Here is a 22198-nt window from a genome sequence, read left to right as displayed (position 1 = left end):
ACTTGAATTTTGTTTTGGATTCTCTTTTTATTTGTGCAAGAATATTAATTTAACAAGGGGAGTGGCTGCTACATTACCATTTTAGGGTCTTTGGTCAATTCCCAGCCCAGTTACTGTCTGTGTTGAATTTGCACATTCGGCCAGCCAATATTGAACCTTTCTCTGAGTACTTCAGTTTTCCTCCATATCCCAAAAATGTGCAGGTTAACTGATGCTCTAAACTGACTTTGTATTAATGAGCACCATCAATGAGAATGAAACCCACGAAGGGTTTGTATTTCTCTGCTCTCTGAGTGAATAAAAAAGAAAACAATAGCCTGTGGCTCTACAATTCAGGGTCTGAGGGTGTCCTTTGTGCTTTTTATTATACAATATGCTCCATTGCTCTCTTTTAAGATCTTTATATGTTTTGGAAAATTAAATTTATGTGTGCTAGGTGAACAAGAATATGGATGTGAAATGTATCCAAGCTGAAGAAAGCTTTTCAAGAAGAGTAAACCTTGCATTGATCACAGTGTACCATTCCTCAGGGTGAAAGTGTATGTTTAAGTGGCATTGTAATAACCAGTTCATTGGAATTATCACTATGTTATGATCATCATATTTCACCTAAAAACATAACAAAGAGTACAAAGTCATATCATCTGAAAAATGTACATTTCTTTTTCTTCAACCATTCTGATGTAGACTTGCTTGTGTGTTTTGGACTCCTTTCTTTTGCACAATGTCATTGCTCTTCAGCTTCAAATTATGGACAGATATATCAATATTATTCTGGGGAATTGTCTCATACAGAGCAAAATCCATGGTTCCTTGAACTTTGATGTTATAAACACCATGATATTACCATCGGTACACTATGCTTGATTGATAGGATGACATTTTTACTGTGAAATTACAGTGCATCCGGAAAGTATTCACAGCGCATCACCTTTTCCACATTTTGTTATGTTACAGCCTTGTTCCAAAATGGATTAAATTCATTTTTTTCCTCAGAATTCTACACACAACACCCCATAAAGACAACGTGAAAAAATTTATTAAAAATAAAAAAATTGAGAAAGCACATGTACATAAGTATTCACAGCCTTTGCCATGAAGCTCAAAAATTGAGCTCAGGTGCATCCTGTTTCCCCTGATTATCCTTGAGATGTTTCTGCAGCTTAATTGGAGTCCACCTGTGGTAAATTCAGTTGATTGGACATGATTTGGAAAGGCACACACCTGTCTATATAAGGTCCCACAGTTGACAGTTCATGTCAGAGCACAAACCAAGTATGAAGTCAAAGGAATTGTCTGTAGACCTCCGAGACAGGATTGTCTCGAGGTACAAATCTAGGGAAGGTTACAGAAAAATTTCTGCTGCTTTGAAGGTCCCAATGAGCACAGTGGCCTCCATCATCCGTAAGTGGAAGAAGTTCGAAACTATCAGGACTCTTCTTAGAGCTGGCCGGCCATCTAAACTGAGCGATCGGGGGAGCAGGGCCTTAGTCAGGGAGGTGACCAAGAACCCGATGGTCATTCTATCAGAGCTCCAGAGGTCCTCTGTGGAGAGAGGAGAACCTTCTAGAAGGACAACCATCTCTGCAGCAATCCACCAATCAGGCCTGTATGATAGAGTGGCCAGACGGAAGCCACTCCTTAGTAAAAGGCACATGGCAGCCTGCCTGGAGTTTGCCAAAAGGCACCTGAAGGACTCTCAGACCATGAGAAAGAAAATTCTCTGGTCTGATGAGACAAAGATTGAACTCTTTGGTGTGAATGCCAGACATCACGTTTGGAGGAAACCAGGCACCGCTCATCACCAGACCAATACTATCCCTACAGTGAAGCATGGTGGTGGAAGCATCATGCTGTGGGGATGTTTTTCAGCGGCAGGGACTGGGAGACTAGTCAGGATAAAGGCAGGGATGACTGCAGCAATGTACAGACACATCCTGGATGAAAACCTGCTCCAGAGCGCTCTTGACCTCAGACTGGGGAGACGGTTCATCTTTCAGCAGGATAACGACCCTAAGCACACAGCCAAGATATCAAAGGAGTGGCTTCAAGACAACTCTGTGAATGTACTTGAGTGGCCCAGCCAGAGAACAGACTTGAATCCGATTGAACATCTCTGGAGAGATCTTAAAATGGTTGTGCACCGACGCTTCCCATCCAACCTGATGGAGCTTGAGAGATGCTGCAAAGAGGAATGGGCGAAACTGGCCAAGGATAGGTGTGCCAAGCTTGTGGCATCATATTCAAAAAGACTTGAGGCTGTAATTGCTGCCAAAGGTGCATTGACAAAGTATTGCGCAAAGGCTGTGAATACTTATGTACATGTGATTTCTCAGTTTTTTTATTTTTAATACATTTGCAAAAACCTCAAGTAAACTTTTTTCACGTTGTCATTATGGGGTGTTGTGTGTAGAATTCTGAGGAAAAAAATGAATTTAATCCATTTTGGAATAAGGCTGTAACATAACAAAATGTGGAAAAGGTGATGCGCTGTGAATACTTTCCGGATGCACTGTATGTGTCAGGCCCCATTATGTCAGGGGAAACCTATGACAGTTCTTCTCCATTGTTCAAAGAATATTATTCCACAACTCCTGTGGGTTACCTAGGTACATTCTGAAAATCTCTCAGATTTTTTTGCTTTGTTCTCCAACACCCAACATAAAGATCTACCCTAATTTACCGTGAAAAACATTGTGAAGTCTGGCAGGTGCTAACGAACTGCATATGGGTGCCACTTTCTTCTTTTATAGTAGTCTTTTGAACTTTTTATGCACAGAGTGTTGTCAGGATACAAATTAAAGAGACTTATTTGACTTGAAGTAGGTGGCAAACAAGTGCGAGAAACTTGGAGGGGTAAAGGAGACATATAGATAGAGAATAGATAGGTGAATAGCTTACAGGTGGCCAACAGTACATATTTGTTGTTTTGATGATTTCTGCAAGATTCAAGCAGCATGAAGGACAATATAGATTGCATTACAACTGAAGGAAAAAAAGAATACCAGTAAAGTTTCCTAAGTATCTGGCCAAAAGCAACCTTCATCACAGGAATCTGCTGCAATATATGATGAACCTGAAAATCAGACTGGAGCAAACACCTTTTTAAGGCTTTAAAGGATACATGCATGTGAAAAAAAATAATGAGTCAATTTTCAAGGCTCATAAAAACAAAAGAAAAATACTTTAAAGTAAAAGAAATGAAAAACAAAATGTGTATAGCTAGTGAGAAGGCTGTCTTCACATAAAATAGTAATTACACAACGCATGCAGTGAAAAGAAAATAAGGTTTTAAAAGAAATGATGGAAATTAGGCTTTGATACCAGATTCATCAAATATGTTTTTGTGTTTTAAAGGGAGACAGAAGAAACTGACATGTTTAAAATTACTGCAATATAAAAGAATTGTGTGTGGCCGGAATAACATTCTACCATGTGGTTTAATAAAAGAATTATTTACATCTGAATATATGAAAGATGCTGAAATATGCCAACACGAGATAATCAGATGTGATGTGTACTGGAATAAGAGCTGACTAAAGTGACAGCTGTAATTATGTTATATGCCTGCGATGAGATTTCATAACATACGTGAATTTACTCTTGTCGCAGAGGGAAAAAAACACATCTTTCTCCTCAGGAGGTATAAGACAGCAGGCTTTTCAAATCTTTACTTATAAAATATATATAAAAAAGATTATAAGCATCTTTCCCTTTTGATGAACAAGCATAACACAAAAAATGTAATTTTTGTAATTTTTAAACACTTTTGCTATGTATAAGCGTCAGTATAAACATTTCTACATTTAAAAAGCTACAAAAATCCTTTAAGACTATTTATTGTGGAAGATGATTTCAGATCCTGCAATAAACCAGAACATATAGATGTAATTGTTACAAAGGAAAGCGAGGAGGAAGCTCCAATAATGTTATCACATCTGACAAGAATTTGTAAAATCATCCATATTGCAAGAAGCATTGTCCAAACTATACACAAAGAACTGCCTGTGCAACCTGAGATACTGCTAGGCCCAAGGAGATTTAAATTGACACTAACAAGTGTCCCATTGGTTAATTTTAATTTGCAAAAACAAAAGAAGATTAAATCTATGTTAAATAGTAAGTTATCGTTTAACTACCATAATTAGAGGATTAAAGGGAAAGTGATTTTACTAGAAGACGTACACTGAAAGTCTAACTGTATTCTTGACTTTACCCTAATGGAGGGTTGCTAGAACCTTATGTCTGCACTGGCAGTAGCAGCTTGCCCTGGCTATTTCTGCTGGGATAGGCTCTGATGTTAAAACACCTTGATCTGGATTATGTTGGTTGAAAAATTGACAGAAGAAAGCTCACAATGGACAACTAGAATAAAAAAACATTCTTTTAAGTGTTTAAAATATAAACATGCTGCAAGTGTTTAATAACAGGTAAACGTAAAATAATTTCTTAAAGTAGTGTGTGCTTAGAAATACTGTAGAATCATGGTGTCTATTCTGCTCAAATATGAAGGTCTGAGTGAGGCTATTTTATTATCTATTATTCAAATCATTTATAGGCATCTTTCTTTTTCTGACTATTGCCTTTAACAAATAGCTGAGTTTATTAACACTAACATTGGTAAACTATAAGCTGCAAAGGCCCCAGCCCAACTTGTTTGCAAATTTCTAGTTGCAACTATATTTTCTATAATTTCATTACTATTATGCTAGTACAGCACTGCATACAATAGTGAATCAAGTACAGTATATGTAAGTCTGTCAAGCTTGTCCAATGACTAAGACATCTCAGTTACCTCACACAGATATTTTAATTTATTGGCTAAATCACTGGGCTTTAAATTTAACAAGGTTTTAGGTTAAGTTCCCGTTTATAACTTTTGATGTGACACTGAGGAAGTCCCATAAGCTGCCTGTACTCTAAGGTAGTTTAAAAGAAAAAAAAAAAAAAAAAAAAGATCTGAAAAATTTTTCTGTCCTTTGATCACAGGGTCTGTTGAATGTAGAACAACAGTAAAACTAAACCTAGAAAACTCAAAGCCTAACCATGTACAAATCCAGTTTTTATTTCTTTTATTGTAAGCATTCTTATCCGCCATCTCCTAGGGGATGATGGAACCTGTATGTGAACTGACATTTAACTATCATTTAACTGCTGCTGTGATCTCAGTTAACCATTCAATTACTGTAAATAGTCAGTTAATCAATTAAGCGCACAATTTACAGTGGTGTATCTCTCATGGCGCCTATCATATGTCAGACTCTGGTGCGTTCAACAATTTAACCACAAATGAAGTTAAACAGGTCGATTTAAAACAAAGAAGAGATATTCTTAAAAACTGCATTGAAGAAAAAAAAAACACACAGAAGCAGGAAATAAAGAAGGAAAGGAAAATATTCCATGTTTTAAATTTTGCAGTTCCAGCTGTGTATTTATTATAAATTTATTTTTTATGGAAATGAAAGTTTCTTTAATTATGACTTGCTAAATTTCTATAAACTAAATGTGATTTGCCTTAGTAGATTACTGATTTTGTCTGCATACCATTCACAGGTTAATGTGGGTACGCAGGTTAGCACCTACACATATTTGCTCACTGGCACCCCATTCAGGGATGGCTGTTACCTTGTACCCAATATACACAGCATTGGTTTTATGAATTAGACTGTGGTTGAAACAGGATTACTGAATGGATGGGTGACTACATTTGTTCACTGTAGGTGATTATGTATGTGTGCATGAGGTTGTCCTATGATATCTCCTTTTTTCCATGCTTCAGCTCTCTATGAAACTGATAAAGGCAGGTTGAATCACAACATTGGATGGATGTATCAAATTCATGAACTTGTTCTGTATTATGACCCAGTAGTTACTGACTCAGTCTGGATCAGATTTTCAAATTTTCTTCTTAAGCAAGTTATCAGAATGCTGATATAATTTCTCCATTATAGTTACCAAGTGTGTTTGGCACTTATTAGTTTTTTTACAATGAATCCTTCCAAAATTAGTTCACAATTGGCTCTAGCAATCATTGGATTAACAAATATTATTGGCACCTCAGTACATATGACTGGGAAACCTACTCTGTGGATTTTGCATATTCTTCTCTCATTTCATTTAGTTTCACTCCACAGAGTAAAAGACTGCTGTTAGATAGAATGGAAGGTCTTGCTTGGCCTGGATTAGTGTGTTTTAGTATGGGTATGAATATCCAACACAGTACTCTCTGACTGACTAGTATCAAATTTGGGGATGATGTCTGCTTTGTGCCAAAATATTTCTAGCAGTAGCATTGATTCCCTGTTCCCTTGCAACAGAAAAAGTGAGTTCATTATGCTGATGAATGGATAGAACTATTTGAGTAAATACTTCATACAAAACTCCCTTGACGTTAAAATTGCTCCTCCCATTATTTAACATTGACTCAGTCAAGAGGAATATTTACACTAATTAATGCTTCTGTTAAATCATTAATAAAATAATCCATCCTACCATGTTCTGTTCTCTTACCTCTTGCACAGATGCATGTTAATTAGTTGCTAATTCTGCACTTAATTGTACATCTGGGCTGATAATCAAATAAAAGCTGAGCATAGAAGGGTGCCCACAGAGATACTTTGAGGGAATGTAGCTTAATAGAAAGGTCGATACATGGTCAACAAAAACAACACACACAAGTCTCAATACTTAAAATATCTACTGTGCTTTGCTTACAATATTCTAGGGCATAAATGAGATTTTCTCAAAAACTACATTTTGGAATGCATGGTAACACCCACAAATTACTTTATGCTGACAAATATTTATTAATTGAGAACACAAGTAAATTAATCTGGCCAAAATTTCAAGAGAGAAGAAAATCAATTTATATATGTATTCATACATACATAAAAACATCTATAGTATACACAGTTCCAAGCTAATGTGTACATTTTTCCAGTTTACCAAATACATTTTTAACTGAATACTATCATTTTCATAAATATACCACTACTTCAGTTTGTTTGCTCTCAAAGCTGTAGTTACTTTTTTATTTTAAATGTAAACAAAATATGTCATTTGATAAGAGTTGTCCAAATTTTTGTATGGAACCATATTTTTTATTTTATATACATACTGTCTGTATGTGTAAATATATATGTATATATACACAATATGGAGAAAAGTATTGGGATGCCTGACCATTACACCAACAGGAACTTTAATGACACTGCATTCAAATATATAGACTCTAAATGAAGAGTCGGTCCCCCTTTGCAGCTATAACAGCTTCCACTTTTCTTGGAAGGCTTTCCACGAGATTGTTTGTGTTTTTGTGGGAATTTGTGCCCATTCAATCTGCAGAGCATTTATGAGGTTAGGCACTGCTGTTGGACAACGAGGCCTGGCTCACAATCTCTATTCCAGCTCTTCCCAAATGTGTTAGTTGGAGTTTCAGGTCAGGGCTCTGCACGGGCCAATCAAGTTCTTCCATACCAAACTCATCCAACCATGTCTTTATGGACTTTGCTTTGTGCACTAGGGCACTGTCATGCTGGAATAGAAAAGGGCATTCACCAAAACGTTTCCACAAAGTTGGAAGCATAGCGTTGTCCAAAATGTCTTGATATGCTGGAGCATTAAGTTTGCTCTTCACTGGAAGTAAGAGGCCTAGCCCAAAACCTGAAAAACAACCCTACACCATTATCCCTCCTCCACCAAACTTCACAGTTGGCACAATGCAGTCAAGCAGGTAACGTTCCCTCAACATCCGCCAAACCCAGGCTCACTCATCTGACTGCCAAACAAAGAAGCATGTTTCATCACTCCATAGAACACGTTTCCACTGCTCCACAGTCCAGTGGTGGTGTGCTTTACACAACTCCACCCGACGTTTGGCAATGGACTTGGTGATGTGAGGCTTGCATGCAGCTGCTTGGCCATGGAAACATATTCCATGAAGCTCCCGCTGCCCAGTTTTTGTGCTTACATTAATGCCAGTGGAAGTTGTTGACCCTGTTTTGTGACTTTACGTGGTCTTCCATTTCATGGCCAAGTTGGTGTCGTTTCTAAACACTTCCACTTTCCAATAATACCACTTACAGTTGACCATGGAATATCCAGCAGGAATGAAATTTCACAAACCTTATTATTGCAAAGGTGGCATCCTATCACAGTACCATGCTTGAAGTCACTAAGCTCTTCAGAATGACCCATTTTGTTTCACAAATGTTCATAAATGGAGACTGCATGGCTAAGTGCTTAATTTTATATACCTGTGGCAATGGGTCTGACTGAAACACCAGAATTCAATAGTTAAGAGGTGTGTCCCAATACTTTTGTCCATATAGTGTGTATATACATATATATACGACGGCAATCCCAAAAGTAAGGTCTCCAAAGCGGTGGGGACGTAGAGAAACTGTTCGTACGGTTGTTGGCTACACTGTTGTGATTGGTGCTTCCTCCACTCCCAAACAAGCATGCACGGCTTGGCTGGGATACTCAATCTCGGCTTGGCAGCCCTTGAAAATGGAGCTCCCGTTGAACGCTACCGCCAAGTGCGAAGTTTGCGCAGTTATTCGATTTTTGAACGCAAAAGGCGTTAAACCGGTTGAAATTCATCGCCAATTGACGGAAGTGTATGGACAGTCGTGCATGGATGTCAAAAACGTTCGCAAGTGGTGTAGAGAGTTTACAGCCAGTTGTAATGAAAATCACCCAGTGACTACCACCTGTTCCCTAAGTTGAAAGAACATTTGTCCGGAAGGCGATTCTGCTCCAACGAAAAGGTGAAAGATGAGGTTCAACGCTTCCTGAAGGACATGGCGGTGAGCTGGTATGACATGGGCATTCTAAAACTACCACAGCGTCTACAAAAATGCATTGACCGAAATGGAGATTATGTAGAAAAATAAATAATTTTTTAACCTTTAAAATGATGTACATATTATTGAAAATAAATGGTTGTTTGTATTTCTAAAAAAATAGGAGACTTTACTTTTGGGATTGCCCTCGTATATACATATATTATTATTCAAATAGTTCAGAAATACAATTTATATTGGTGATATTCACTATATGAACATTTTTCAACTTTAGTTTACAGAGATCATTTATGACTGTTTTGAACATGCCAAAGCAATTTGAACTGCAATTACTTGCGGAGTTATTAACAATCACATTTACACACTGTGACGTGTGTAAAAGCAAACATGAAATTTCTTCAAATGCTAAGAACATTGTGTGTGTATTATATATATATATATATATAAATATATATATATGTATTTTATATATATATATATATATATACACACACACACACAGAGCATATATAGACAGATAGATATATACAGTATATTATATATATATATATATATATATATATATATATATATATATATATATATATATATATATATATATATATACACACACACAGAATATATATATTTAAATAGATATTAAAAAACACAATCTTTTCCACTCGGTTCACAGGCAATGCAAGTGTTATTTAAGCTTATGTTAATGATTAGACAGAATTAGTGTGTAAGCACATAAAGGGCATAACATAGCTAGCTAGTCTGAAAGATTCAGTCTTAAAGCTCTTAGCACTACCTACCTCCAGAGCACCAAGTGTAGCCACTGTGCTCAAACAGGTAATGCCCTCAGTGTAGGCATGAAATAAAGGTTCCAGCTGCTTAAAGTAAAAAAAAAAAAAAATAAAGAACTGGTTTAAAGAAAATGTTCAATGCAGTGTACAAAATTAAAGTTTAATTGTTGGCTATGCTGTCACTCTTAGAGATGATAGAAATTTTTGCTAAATTTATAATTTGAAAAATTTATCTATTCATTCTAAACAAATTGAGAAAAATAATTATGACCTAATTCAAAGGATATAAAGATGGAACACACAATAAAAGTTAAGCGTTATGTACTTATTCCACCAAATAAACTGAAAATACAATTTTCTAGGATATTATTTTTTTCTAATATTTTTCGTCATTACCATAAAAACACAAACACAAATAAAAAAAATACTGCACTTGCTTGAACTGTTTCACTGTAAGTGATTAAAATCAGTATATGAGGACAGAATTTTGTGGTTCTGCAGCTTTGTCAAATTGTGAACCCTTTGCTAATTTTCACAAGAAAATAGGACTGTCCTTTCCATTTAATGCCATGCACAACTTGATATTAGTGACTGAGTTGCAATTTGTTGGGGGTACAGACAGCCCTCAGAAATTTACCAAGAAAAAATGCATGGCTTTTTTTTTCAGTGTCATGCTGATTTTTAATTGAGCAACACTGGCAAAGATACAAAACACACATGGGAACAGGGAAAAAACCACTGCAATCATGGGGAGGGAAGCACATCATTATATATGTTATGTATAGTACAGTTATGCATATTATATACAATATATTGATGTAAAATCCAGGTACAAACTGTCGGTCATAAATTTGTAATACTATAAATCTGCAAGAGAGTATAGGTGAGTTGAAGTTGCTCTATGAGGCTTAACACTACATACTAATTCCATTTACATTTCACTGCATGTATACATGAGAGACAGAGAGCGAGACTGCTGCATGAGCATTTCAAATGTTGCTCCATCAGTGCGCCATGAACTGTGGCCAGCACATGGCTGAAGTGCTAATCATTTCAAACATGTAAAACTTCCATTACATTCAGTAGAGCTTGGGTTAGCTTTCATTAGTCTATAGAATTCTCCGCTTTCTCAAAGTCAACAAATTGTGCAGAAATGAATAAGTCAGTTAGTGGAAGATACATGTACAGTATAAAGTAGAGGGTTGCTCTCAGAAAGACAAAAAAGGGCTGCTCATATGTTTGATCTCTTTAAAGAAGTGTTAATTAGGCACAGTAAAGCAGAAATGTATAGATTTACTTAACTTTAATCCACAGATATAATTTCAAAGAAAAGTAATTTTCAGCCAAGTTAGTAAATTACATTGCTTTAATTAAATTTTGATCAATAAGAAATAAAAACAAAAGTGTTTTCTTAATAGTAAATGTTATATATATATATATATATATATATATATATATATATATATATATATATATATATATTGTGGGACATGGCAGGCCATTTATCCCGGCCAATACCCCCAGGCCGCCAGGTAGAGCCCTACCTGCAACATAGAGGTGCCCAGAGTTCCAGCAGGGCATCATGGACAGTGGAGTTTTTCATCACAGCCCTGCTGGATGCCATGGGAACCTCCAGGGGACGCTGCAGGAAGGCCCAGAGACTATTATGTGCCCTATAACCCGGAAGTACGTCGTAGTCATAGCGACAGGAAGAATGACGTACTTCCGGGGTGAAGAAGAAGAGTTTTTATCTGACCCGGAAGTGTTCCAGGTCACGTGGACAGAGAGGGTGAAACACTTCCGGGTCAAGGACTATAAAAGGACTATGGGAAATCCCAGACGTCGAGCTGAGCTGGGTGGAAGGGTGGCAACGCGTCTGGGAGTGTGGAGGATTGTATTAATTGAGTATTGTAGTAATTATTGATTTATGAGTATTGTGGAGTGTGCTTTGTGCACGTTATTGTTCAAATAAAAATAATATTTGGACTTTTACCTGGTGTCTGGAGTCAAGTCAGAGGGTTCAAGAGGACGACAGCACCCTCTATCTGTCACAATATATTATATATATATATATATATATATTATATATATATAATATATATATATATATATATATATATATATATATATATATATATATATATATATATATATATATATATATATATATATATATATATATACAGTATATATATATATATATAAATCCAGAGTAATATAACAAAATTGTTGGACATGATTTGAAAGTTGCAGGATGAGAAACCTGTCCAAACTCTAGAGAAAAGAGGGTCACTGTTACTGTCAAGAGCAAGCACACGGCATAAGATTAGCACTCTTCACCAACCCAAGATAAACATGTGTCCCTCCACTTACAGCTTATCACACATTTGAACAGTAATGCCAATCCCACTGTAGAGGTAGGCATGTCCAAACAGGCATGTAGGCATTTTCAAACCCAGGCTCAGAAAGAAAGAATGCATGGTAGGGAAGACTCAATTATTATAGTGACACTAAAATAGCATAATTAAGAAAGTGTCTTGCATAAAGTGTTGCCGGTACAGTTAGAAAGATAGCTACCATGAAAGTGTGAAAAATATCCTTGCCAGAGGTGAGATGTCATTGTACACATTGGATCAAATGGCATAGCTAAAGGAAGGCTGCCGCTTTTACAAGACAAACTTAAATGGCTACAGTAGAGTAGGTGAAGAACCTTAGGGCGAGAATTCATAAGGTATTCTTAGAGATTCTGTCTGATAAATGTACTAGTATAGGAAGGAACAAGAAGAATATAATATTTCATTCCTCAGGGCGCGCCATAGAGGGTTAAAAGGGAATAGTGCATGAGGATCTTAGGACAGATGAGGTTTAACATTAAAAAAAATACTGCACAGTGTTATTAATTAATATGCTCATATATAGACACCTGACAACAAAAACAAAATATAACAGAGTGGGAATAAAATAAACCTCTGGGAAATACATACTGTAGAAACCGTGTCCTCCTAGAAATGCCTGTCTTAATGTTATAGGTATTAAAAACATGTAAATTGATGCTGCACAAATATGGTGACAAAGCATAGGAGTATGTATCCTAAAGTCTTCTGAGCTGAGTATCTAGTATAAAATACCATAGTATGAAAATGATATATACATAGACAGTGGACACCGGGGGCACTCCAGCTCCCCAAACACCCAGCACAAACAGGCTCAGACACAAGTGTAAAAGTAGAAAAAGTTTTTTATTGTGGGAAACTCTTCTTAGGCAAGTGTTTCCCACCACTACCCCAGTACAGAGCATTAAAGCACTCAATATACAGCACTCTTCAATATTTTGTCTCCCTTTTCTTTTTTCTCAGCCTCCTCTGTTCCTCCTCACAAGCTTTGACCACCTCCTCCCGACTCTGAGGCCAGAAACTCCTTTTATTTACCAGCTGAAAGTACTTCTGGCGTTTCATACAGGTGGTCCGGAAGCACTACCAGGTGAGACGGAAGCCCCATGAAGTAGGGCTCCCCAGTCCCTGTAGCACCTCCTGGCGTCATCCACAAAACCCAACAGGGGTGGAGTTGAAGAACTCCAATCCTCAGTATGCCCTGTGAGAATCTGAGGCACCGCTGCAACCCAGGGAGGCTGCCATTTAGCGATCCAGGGGAGATTATATATATATGTGCACACATATGCACACACACAGTGGATTCAGAAAATATTCAGATCCTTTCACTATCACTCCCTCTGCATCCCCTATCACAATTGTCATTGCACTCCCTACTGAAAAAGATAACCTTCTTATTCCAAGGAGATGTTGGATAATTCCACTCTATTAACTGTTTTCTAGTCTCTGGTTCAAAGTGATGGATCCACGTTTCATCCCTAGTGACAACCTGTGATTAAAATCTGTTATCCTCAGCCTCATAATGGGATAGCAAATATGAAAACACCTGTTTCTGCAATGTTCTCAGATTAATGGTTAGGCTTTGTGAATCAAACCAAAGGTTTAACTCCTGAATATGTATTGAAGAGGACTGTGCAGGCCTTAGAGACTATGTGTCAGTCATCACAGTTTGAATCACCAGTAAATAAATGTAGGTATTTCAAAAGACAAAACAGAAATTACATTTTGAGTGTATTAAATACTATATATTAAGGTTGGATTCGCAGAGAGAGAGTATATCTGCTTTTATTAATATTCAGGATGAAAAATCAAAATCAATCGATAGTAGCAGTGCAAAAAGGTACAATCTACCATGAGTTCTAAAAGCGCCTGATAAGCTGAGCCTTCAGAGACTAATCATCAAACTAAAAAGTACAGGAGACTGGTATGGTGTGCTAGCAAGTACAGAACTGGCTTGAACAACAGAAAACAATGAGTTGTGGTCTAATGAGTTTTTCTAAATCAAGTGCCGTCAAATGTCCTTCTTGCGTCAGTGATTAGGCTTCTGTAATTTTTAACTTATAAAAACAATTCATCAATAAATCAATGAATGACACATAGAAACCATTTTAACATGTTACTGAGAACTTCGCCCCCTACTCGCTTCGCTTGCCAACCCCCGTGTTTGGTTTTCCGGATAAACACTTTTAAGATTGTTTGTTCTTTGAATTGTTGCTATTTCATTAGTTTCACTTTTATTTCAGAACTTCTGTAAAAACAATATTTGTAATCTTGCGAGTCCCAATACAGTAATCCCTCGCTATATCGCGCTTCGCCCTTCGCGGCTTCACTCCATCGCGGATTTTATATGTAAGCATATTTAAATATATATCGCGGATTTTTCGCTGCTTCGCGGGTTTCTGAGGACAATGGGTCTTTTAATTTCTGGTACATGCTTCCTCAGTTGGTTTGCCCAGTTGATTTCATACAAGGGACGCTATTGGCAGATGGCTGAGAAGCTACCCAGCTTACTTTTCTTTCTCTCTCTCTTGCGCTGACTATCTGTGATCCTGACGTAGGGGGTGTGAGCAGGGGGGCTGTTCGCACACCTAGACGATACGGACGCTCGTCTAAAAATGCTGAAAGATTATCTTCACGTTGCTACCTTCTGTGTGCAGCTTTTAAGTATGCTGCACGGTGCTTCGCATACTTAAAAGCTCAAAGGGCACGTATTGATTTTTTTATCTGTCTCTCTCTGCTCCTGACGGAGGGGGTGTGAGCTGCCGCCTTCAACAGCTTTGTGCCGCGGTGCTTCGCATACTTAAAAGCAAACAGCCCTATTGATTTATTTGCTCCTTTGAAGAGGAAGATATGTTTGCATTCTTTTAATTGTGAGACTGAACTGTCATCTCTGTCTTGTCATGGAGCACAGTTTAAACTTTTGAAAAAGAGACAAATGTTTGTTTGCAATGTTTGAATAACGTTCCTATCTCTCTACAACCTCCTGTGTTTCTGCGCAAATCTGTGACCCAAGCATGACAATATAAAAATAACCATATAAATATATGGTTTCTACTTCGCGGATTTTCTTATTTCGCGGGTGGCTCTGGAACGCAACCCCCGCGATGGAGGAGGGATTACTGTATGCTGAATCTTTTTAATGAGGTCAGGACAGGTTTCTCTATTTGGAATTTCAGCACAGACAAAACGATCTACATCATCAGCAGTTAATAATTTTTTTTTACAAAGTAAAAAAGTAAGTAGAGTTTTGCATTGGACTCCTGTCTGTAAAGTCGTGCTATTTTCCTCTCACACTTCCAAAGGTACATGGGGTTACCAAGGTGATGCCCCAGCTTTTGTCTAGGTTTTTGTACAAGGGCTAGACAGAACGTTTTTGACTCCTGGGGTAAGCAGACAGATAAATATATATACATTAACAAAGTGACCAATAAATGCATGTGCGGTAAACTCAGTTTTTGAAATTCTCAAGATTCTTTATTTGTCACATGCGTAGTTATACAGGACAACACGCAGTGAAATGCATCCTGATCCGTTTATCAAAAACTGTGCAAATTTAGAAGAATATCAGATTAACAAAAAGTCATAGATTGAAAGGTAACAGTATAGTAGAACAATTAATAAATAAGTACAATTATGTGAATAAAATAGAATTAAGTGTTAAGGTGAAACAGTGTAGTAATTATTGTGCAAAACCAAAGTTAGACTGGTGCATAGTTAAATGAGGCAGTTTGTTTGTTTGCGCAACTGCGATCTTTACTTTCTTTTTTTATATTTTCTAATTTTCCTACTTTCATATCCTTTAACGTTCTCCACCTGTGTATAACGCAGTTTTTTTTTTTTTTTGAGCCTTTCTAATTTCCCTGGTTTCATAGTCTCTAACCTGCTCCGTATGTGTTTACCGGCAACATTTGTAAACATCTTTATGAAGTTTTACTTTCTTTTACTCATTGTCTTTTAATTCTGAGCCGAATTGGACGTGCTTTTTTTCAATTCCACTTGTTCGGGGCTGATAATTACTTTCCTTATTTTCTGAATTTGCACCTCGATTATTCTTTTTTGCTCTTTTTTCTGTCCAACGCATTTGAGTCTCTTTTCTCCGCGCTGCTCTCTTCTTCGTTTAGATGTCGACATTTAATTTATAACGTACTGTCCTTATACACTTTATATGCGCTGAGAGCCCTGGATCTGTGTGTGCTCAAATCCTTCACAAGAATGAATGTTTTGCTGCCTATTGTCCTATTTGATAGATTGTAAGTAGGGCAGGCATGTCAAACTCACTACCATTGGTGGGCCACTTCGACTGTCATACGTGCGTCAGCGGGCTGCACTGTAACAAATACTATTATACAAAGTTACTGTAGCTTTCTTTCCAATACTGAAAACTTTAAAAAATGTAACACTTAAAGTTTATAGTTTAAAGAAAAGCAATTTATTTCCATACAGTCTCCATACAACAGTGTAGAATTAGAGTCTTAGCCTCTTAGCTAGGTCCTTATTATATTCATTGCTTATATAGGAGCCTTACAGTGTGAGATTTATTTCTTTTGTCCCGACACTTGGCATCTCTTGTTAGTAACCAGTTCGTCAATATCAGGCTTGAAATCTTGTGCAGCTGCAACTTTTATGAGGGATGAAAGGTGCTCGACGGTAAGTCTTGAGCGATGTGGGGTTTTGGTAGCTTTCATTAACGAAAATAATTGCTCACAAAGGTAAGTGCTTCCGAACATTGACATTACTCTCGATGCCAACTTACAGATCTGCACATATGAGGGTGGCAGGTAAGCATACAAGCCTGGCACACCAACTTCGTTGTATTTTGCCTTCAGAATAGAATCTGACTGCAGTTCAATCAATTCCATTTGGATATTCTCAGGCGCATTCTCAACATTGTAAGAGAACAGCGCAATGCCCTGTTTGTGTGAACTGAAATCACGAAAATGCTTAGTAATTCAAGTTGGAAAACAAATCCTCCAAAAATCAAATTTTACTTTACTAAGTTTACTTCTAAGTTTATAGTGTAAAATAAGCCGATATGCAAAAAGCCACCTGACCTACAATAATTTTACAAACTCAAAATCACAAAAATATGTTAATAAACAACTCACCAACTTCTCGCGTCCACTTCAGATCTTCAGCTGTAGTCTGCACTAACTGTTCATTACAATACTAGCACAAAATTACATGAAACTAGAGCAAAAAAATGTGAAAATATGCGGGCTATTACTACTCGTGATGGTCAGATCTGCCCAGTGGCCAGTCTCAGCAGCCCAGTTAGTAGTGTAGCCTTAGTAGGGGCAGCTCTAGGCTCGTGGCGGCCCTGGGCAGAGAAAGAATCGGTGGCCCCTTCGCCTGGCAATGTCAATACGGTATCTTATGCACGGCGGATGGCCACATCCATTGCGGACACTGCATAGCCACCTCGTGCTCTTGACACGCTTCTATATACGCGTGTCCGTAACTTGAAAACCAAGTGGCGGCCCATGACATTCTCATTACGGCAGAACGTTATAATACTACATATAGCTTACTGCTCCGACTCTAGTAAATACAGCCTACTAATTAACAAGAAACACAATGTTTTTCGGCCACATTGCCGTCAGCTGTGTCGTTATTTTCTCTTTCTGTTTTATATTCAATATATATTGGGGTGGCGGCCCCTGGGATTTGGCGGCACTGTGCAGGTGCACAGTTTGCACATGCCTAAGGCCACACCTGCTGCCCACTGCTGCAGCCTAGCATTTCAGTTGTGACGCTGCGGCTCATTAACTTTGGTCAAAGCTCGTGGCTATACTAGCTGATGACGTTTCCAGTACCATAATGCCATGGGAAAATGCGCTTTTGTCAGAAGGCAGAAGTAAGAAAAGTCAATAAGTAACACCGAAGATGCAGAATGATTCAATCACAAACGATAGTAATCATTTTGTACAAGTTCAGTGCTAACTAGGATCTGTCATGCGGGCTGCGTGTTTGACATGCCTGAAGTAGGGCGTGTCTTTGGTCTTGCGGGTAGATTGTAAGTAGGGCGTGTCTTTGGTCTCTTTAAAATGTCTTACGAGATTATCACGTATCATAGCCTTGCATTTGCTTTCCATTCCAGGATTTTCTTTTATATATAGAGAGATGAACTACCTAAAACATTTCTTCTAATATCAGCAGCAGGACACTGAAAAATCTTTTTTAAAAACTTAGCATTAAAGAACCAAACAATGCCACCCCTGCTTCTTGTTTCATTGATCCAAAATTAACCAAGTACTCAAATGCCATACTTGCAGCATGAATAATCAATAAACAAACATTGTCCCTGAAGGCCATATTAGAATAATTGGGTCAGCTGATAAATGACTTCAAATATACATTCTCTTTCTAAACTCCTTGAAAAATAACAACTTAAGTAGAAATACACCTTTCCTGTCATCTTAAACACTACAAACTTTTGAGAAGTTCGCCTGGCACAGAAACTGTTGTAACCTGTATTGTTAATACTATTTTAATTCCCTCTATTGCAGGAAATACATAAATCATTATGCTTCCAGATTTATGGGCAGCATTCAACACAATAAACCACAGAATTCTGCTAAAATGTTGGAGAATTTTATGGGTTGTCAGGCATTATTCTTAAGTGGTCTAGATCATACGCTTGAAATTAATTTCAGTATGTGAAGATATTTCATGAGATCAACTTCATAATAACTTTCTGAAGTCAGACATGACATTCATCAGATTTTAAACAAAACAGAGGATCCGGAAAATCTTGTCAACTTAAACTGACTTACTACTTTTCTGTATTCACAGAAGCGTATAACATTTAGTTTTCTGATCTGCCATCAAAACAAAATGAAAGCAAAGGTTTGCTGTAGAACTAGGAACAATGACCCTATAACTCTCATTCTAAATTTCTGCACTGGTTACTGGTTAAGTTTACACTGTTTTCCAAATTTTTAAACTTAATTACATTATACGTGACCTCTGACCATTTCCAGAAACCCCTCTGGGATCTGATGTTAGGATTTTTCTATTGAGATAACAGAATAGCAAAGATGAGCCCAGTATGTGTACACAAGTCTGTGTATTTATCCAGATCATATGGAATACAGCCACATTGGCTGACAAACTGGAAGAAGACTGATGCAAACGGTCACAAATGATATATGGAGCTATTTTTAATTGCTCTCTTTCATTTCTTGTCGTGAACAGAGGGACAACATAGAACTACAAGTAGCATACAAATACCAGTACAACAGAAAAGTAGTTTAAGTTACCTGCTACCAAGTAAAGTGCAATAATTTGTTGTTTTTGAAGGATGGAATAAAGCTGAGCCAGATAAATAAAGATTAACACCATTCGCCAGGGGTACTCTTAACACTTGCTGGGTGCTAAAGAAATAATAGAATGCTCATGTTACTGTCCAAGGAAGGTATGCAGCCATGCTGCTGTGACTTTGTGGAAGTTTTACAATTTTGATTTTCACAACACTTGACGGCATAATATGCACAAGCATAAGTAGTTACAAGTACACTAAAATAAATTATGCAGCTTTAATGGTAGCTTTGGTGAGAAAATCAATTTGCCTAACAAAATTGAGATTAATCTTTTGATCATATCAACATGCTCTCTTTGGTAGTTATTTGATTCTGTTAGTTTGTGTTTTTGTAATTAACAGAAAGGAATTAAAATTGGCCAAAAATTCTATCTTTACATTGTTGATTATTTCACAATTATTTCATCAAAGTAAATGAAGCACTACAAAAATCATGATGATGATCACTTATAGCATGAAAAAAGTGAAACTGCAAAATTTTGTTTTCGGATGCTTGAGCCCAATCTATCCATGTTTCAACTGAAACAGGCAACTTATTCCTATGAGGTTTGCACCATCCATCCATTTTCTCACCTGCTTATCAACTTTTGGCTTATCAACTTTTGGGTCATAGGGAGTAAGTGATTATTGTGGTGAAGAAAGAGAACTTTCAGAAAGATTTTAATTAGTACTAACCCTGGTACTGGAGAGTGGCACCATACTGCATTTTGATTAGCAGAGCAAGCAAGAAAAACAGAGCAGTAGAGATATAACTTTCTTTTTTAGGGCTTTTCAAAAAAAACAGTCAGGTCCATGCAGGAGTTGGTACAGGTATTCCTGAGATATAATCGTTAGAGTTACAAATCTTTGTACTTATAAAGTAATTCTTCTTCACAGTTGTGAAAATAAATGTTGCATTTTTAATTGAGTGCTACATGCAGTGTATGAAATAAAAGTACAAAAAATCTAGTACAGCTCCATCTTATTATTTTTAGTGCAGTTCATTCACCGACTGTTGCATTTCCTGCCACTGATGCTGACATAATTGGGCATTCACCTTCAATGTTTGCATCTTGTTTGCCACAATCACTAACCAGCCCATAAAAATAATGAAATCATCACCCTGCCTTTTCTATTTCTTTGGTAAGTGTGACATTAATAGTATGTTTTCTTGTCTTTAGAGTATAGTTATTGTTCTGCTTTTACTTTTTTTAAAATTAAAATACAACTACTGTGCGCACACACATTGAATATCATATGTTAGCTTTGTTTGCAAAAGTAAATATACGCTGCATAATACATAAGCTACAAACAAGTTCATCAGACGGAACACGTACATACCCAGAATCACTCTGGCCATTTTACAATCACAAGACTTTAATATATGAAAAGGACATAACACTCCATGCACTACATGATTCTAACACAGGACTCTGGAGTTGTGTGGTAGTAGCACTAATTATTGTGCTGACAGGGTTTTGCTGAACAGATTAAGTCTGGCAAACCACTGAAACAATGATACAGCATGTATCTTTTATTTTTCAAACTGGGACATTTTGCTTCATTGAAACAGGAGCATCAAAATTAAGCCACAAGCGTAAAGATGATCCTCTATAAGTGACTTTTTCCATCGAGTAAGAGAAACACAGTTATTTTGGCAGTTTATTTTCAAGTTTAGTGTCTTCAATACGCAGCCCACCTCATTTTCAACAGTGGGAGGAAGTCAAAAGGTGCTGTACTGACAAATTATGCTTGTCATAAAATCTTGTGTGTTAAGCCTTCATGCTATCTTTTTCCACTTAATGGTGACCACGTGTAACAGAACAAATTGTGCCTGGACTGTTTGCAGCTCATTTCTGGCTTCCCAATGTCTAGATTTGATTAACAAAATGAAAGTGCAAAGGCAACATTGAAAAAAAATGGAGCCACCCTCTTTATTCGCCCAAGAATAAGATGGATGAAACTATCAATGGCTTTTACTCTCTTAACTTTCTAATATGTACACTCTAGAAAATACATCACAATGCCGAGACACAAGCAAACTCACAATTTAAATGACAAATTCAGACTACAGTAGGATTACAGAATTCTGCTACAGGCCAGACATGCTCATTCTTATCTTAGTTTCTATGGCCAGATACAATAAAGAAGCTGCTGATATTATAGCAGTATTTCAGGTATGGTAAAAATAAAAAAGGTAAAATAAATAACTATTTGTGAAAGTCTTTTGGATTTGATCTATCTTTATCTACACCTTCAACTTTGCAATTGCCCTTGAAAACACTAGAGAAAGATTATTGTGCTTTGACCACTGCTTAAGACATGGACAATGCCTTTTTTACCACATAAATAAGAAGAGCTACTGCCATACCCAGAGACAACCTTCTGGAATATAAAAACAAAGACAACAAGGATCGCATCCCCCTTGTTGTCACCTACAACCCACATCTTGAAACACTTCGAAAAATTATAAAAGAACTTCAGCCAATACTAAACAATGACCAAACACTGAAAAATGTATTTCCTGAACCTCCCCTCCTGGCATACAGACAACCACCAAACCTTCAACAATTAATTGTCCGAGGCTCCCTAAGTGAACCAACAGAAAATGGCACATCTCCATGCCTACAGAAAAGATGCAAAACATGTGCCCACATCTATGATACAGACCGTATAGTTATACCACACTGCCGACTTGAACATCACATCAAGGGATCATTTTCCTGCAGATCATCTAATGTAGTCTACCTAATTTTCTGCATGAAATGTCCTGACACTGCACTCTATGTGGGAGAAACTGGACAAACACTCCGTCAGAGAATGAACTTACACAGGTTCCACATTAAACATGGCAACACAGATGTTCCTGTGGCGGCCCACTTCAACAGCCATGGACACTGTGAGAAGGACTTTAAG

At 37.2% G+C, this 22198-nt stretch overlaps 1 protein-coding gene across 3 annotated transcripts in view; it reads right to left on the bottom strand.

The window, feature by feature from the left end:
* wasf1 (WASP family member 1) overlaps window positions 1-22198 on the bottom strand; it is a 554848-nt gene that overhangs the window by 35707 nt on the left and 496943 nt on the right. Inside the window, exon 7 of one of the 3 annotated variants that reach the window (XM_051925241.1) lies at window positions 9605-9682. The exons of 1 other annotated variant lie outside the window; for it this stretch is intronic. In XM_051925241.1, the coding sequence (XP_051781201.1) occupies window positions 9605-9682 (78 nt within the window). The remainder of the gene's footprint in view (window positions 1-9604; window positions 9683-22198) is intronic. One more of the 3 variants, XM_051925242.1, reaches the window with a different exon arrangement.

Source organism: Erpetoichthys calabaricus, chromosome 3 (genome assembly GCF_900747795.2).
Source record: "Erpetoichthys calabaricus chromosome 3, fErpCal1.3, whole genome shotgun sequence".
NCBI classification, from domain to species: Eukaryota; Metazoa; Chordata; class Cladistia; order Polypteriformes; family Polypteridae; genus Erpetoichthys; species Erpetoichthys calabaricus.
Note: the sequence above shows the minus strand (reverse complement) of the source record. Positions and strands in the feature narration are given on the sequence as shown.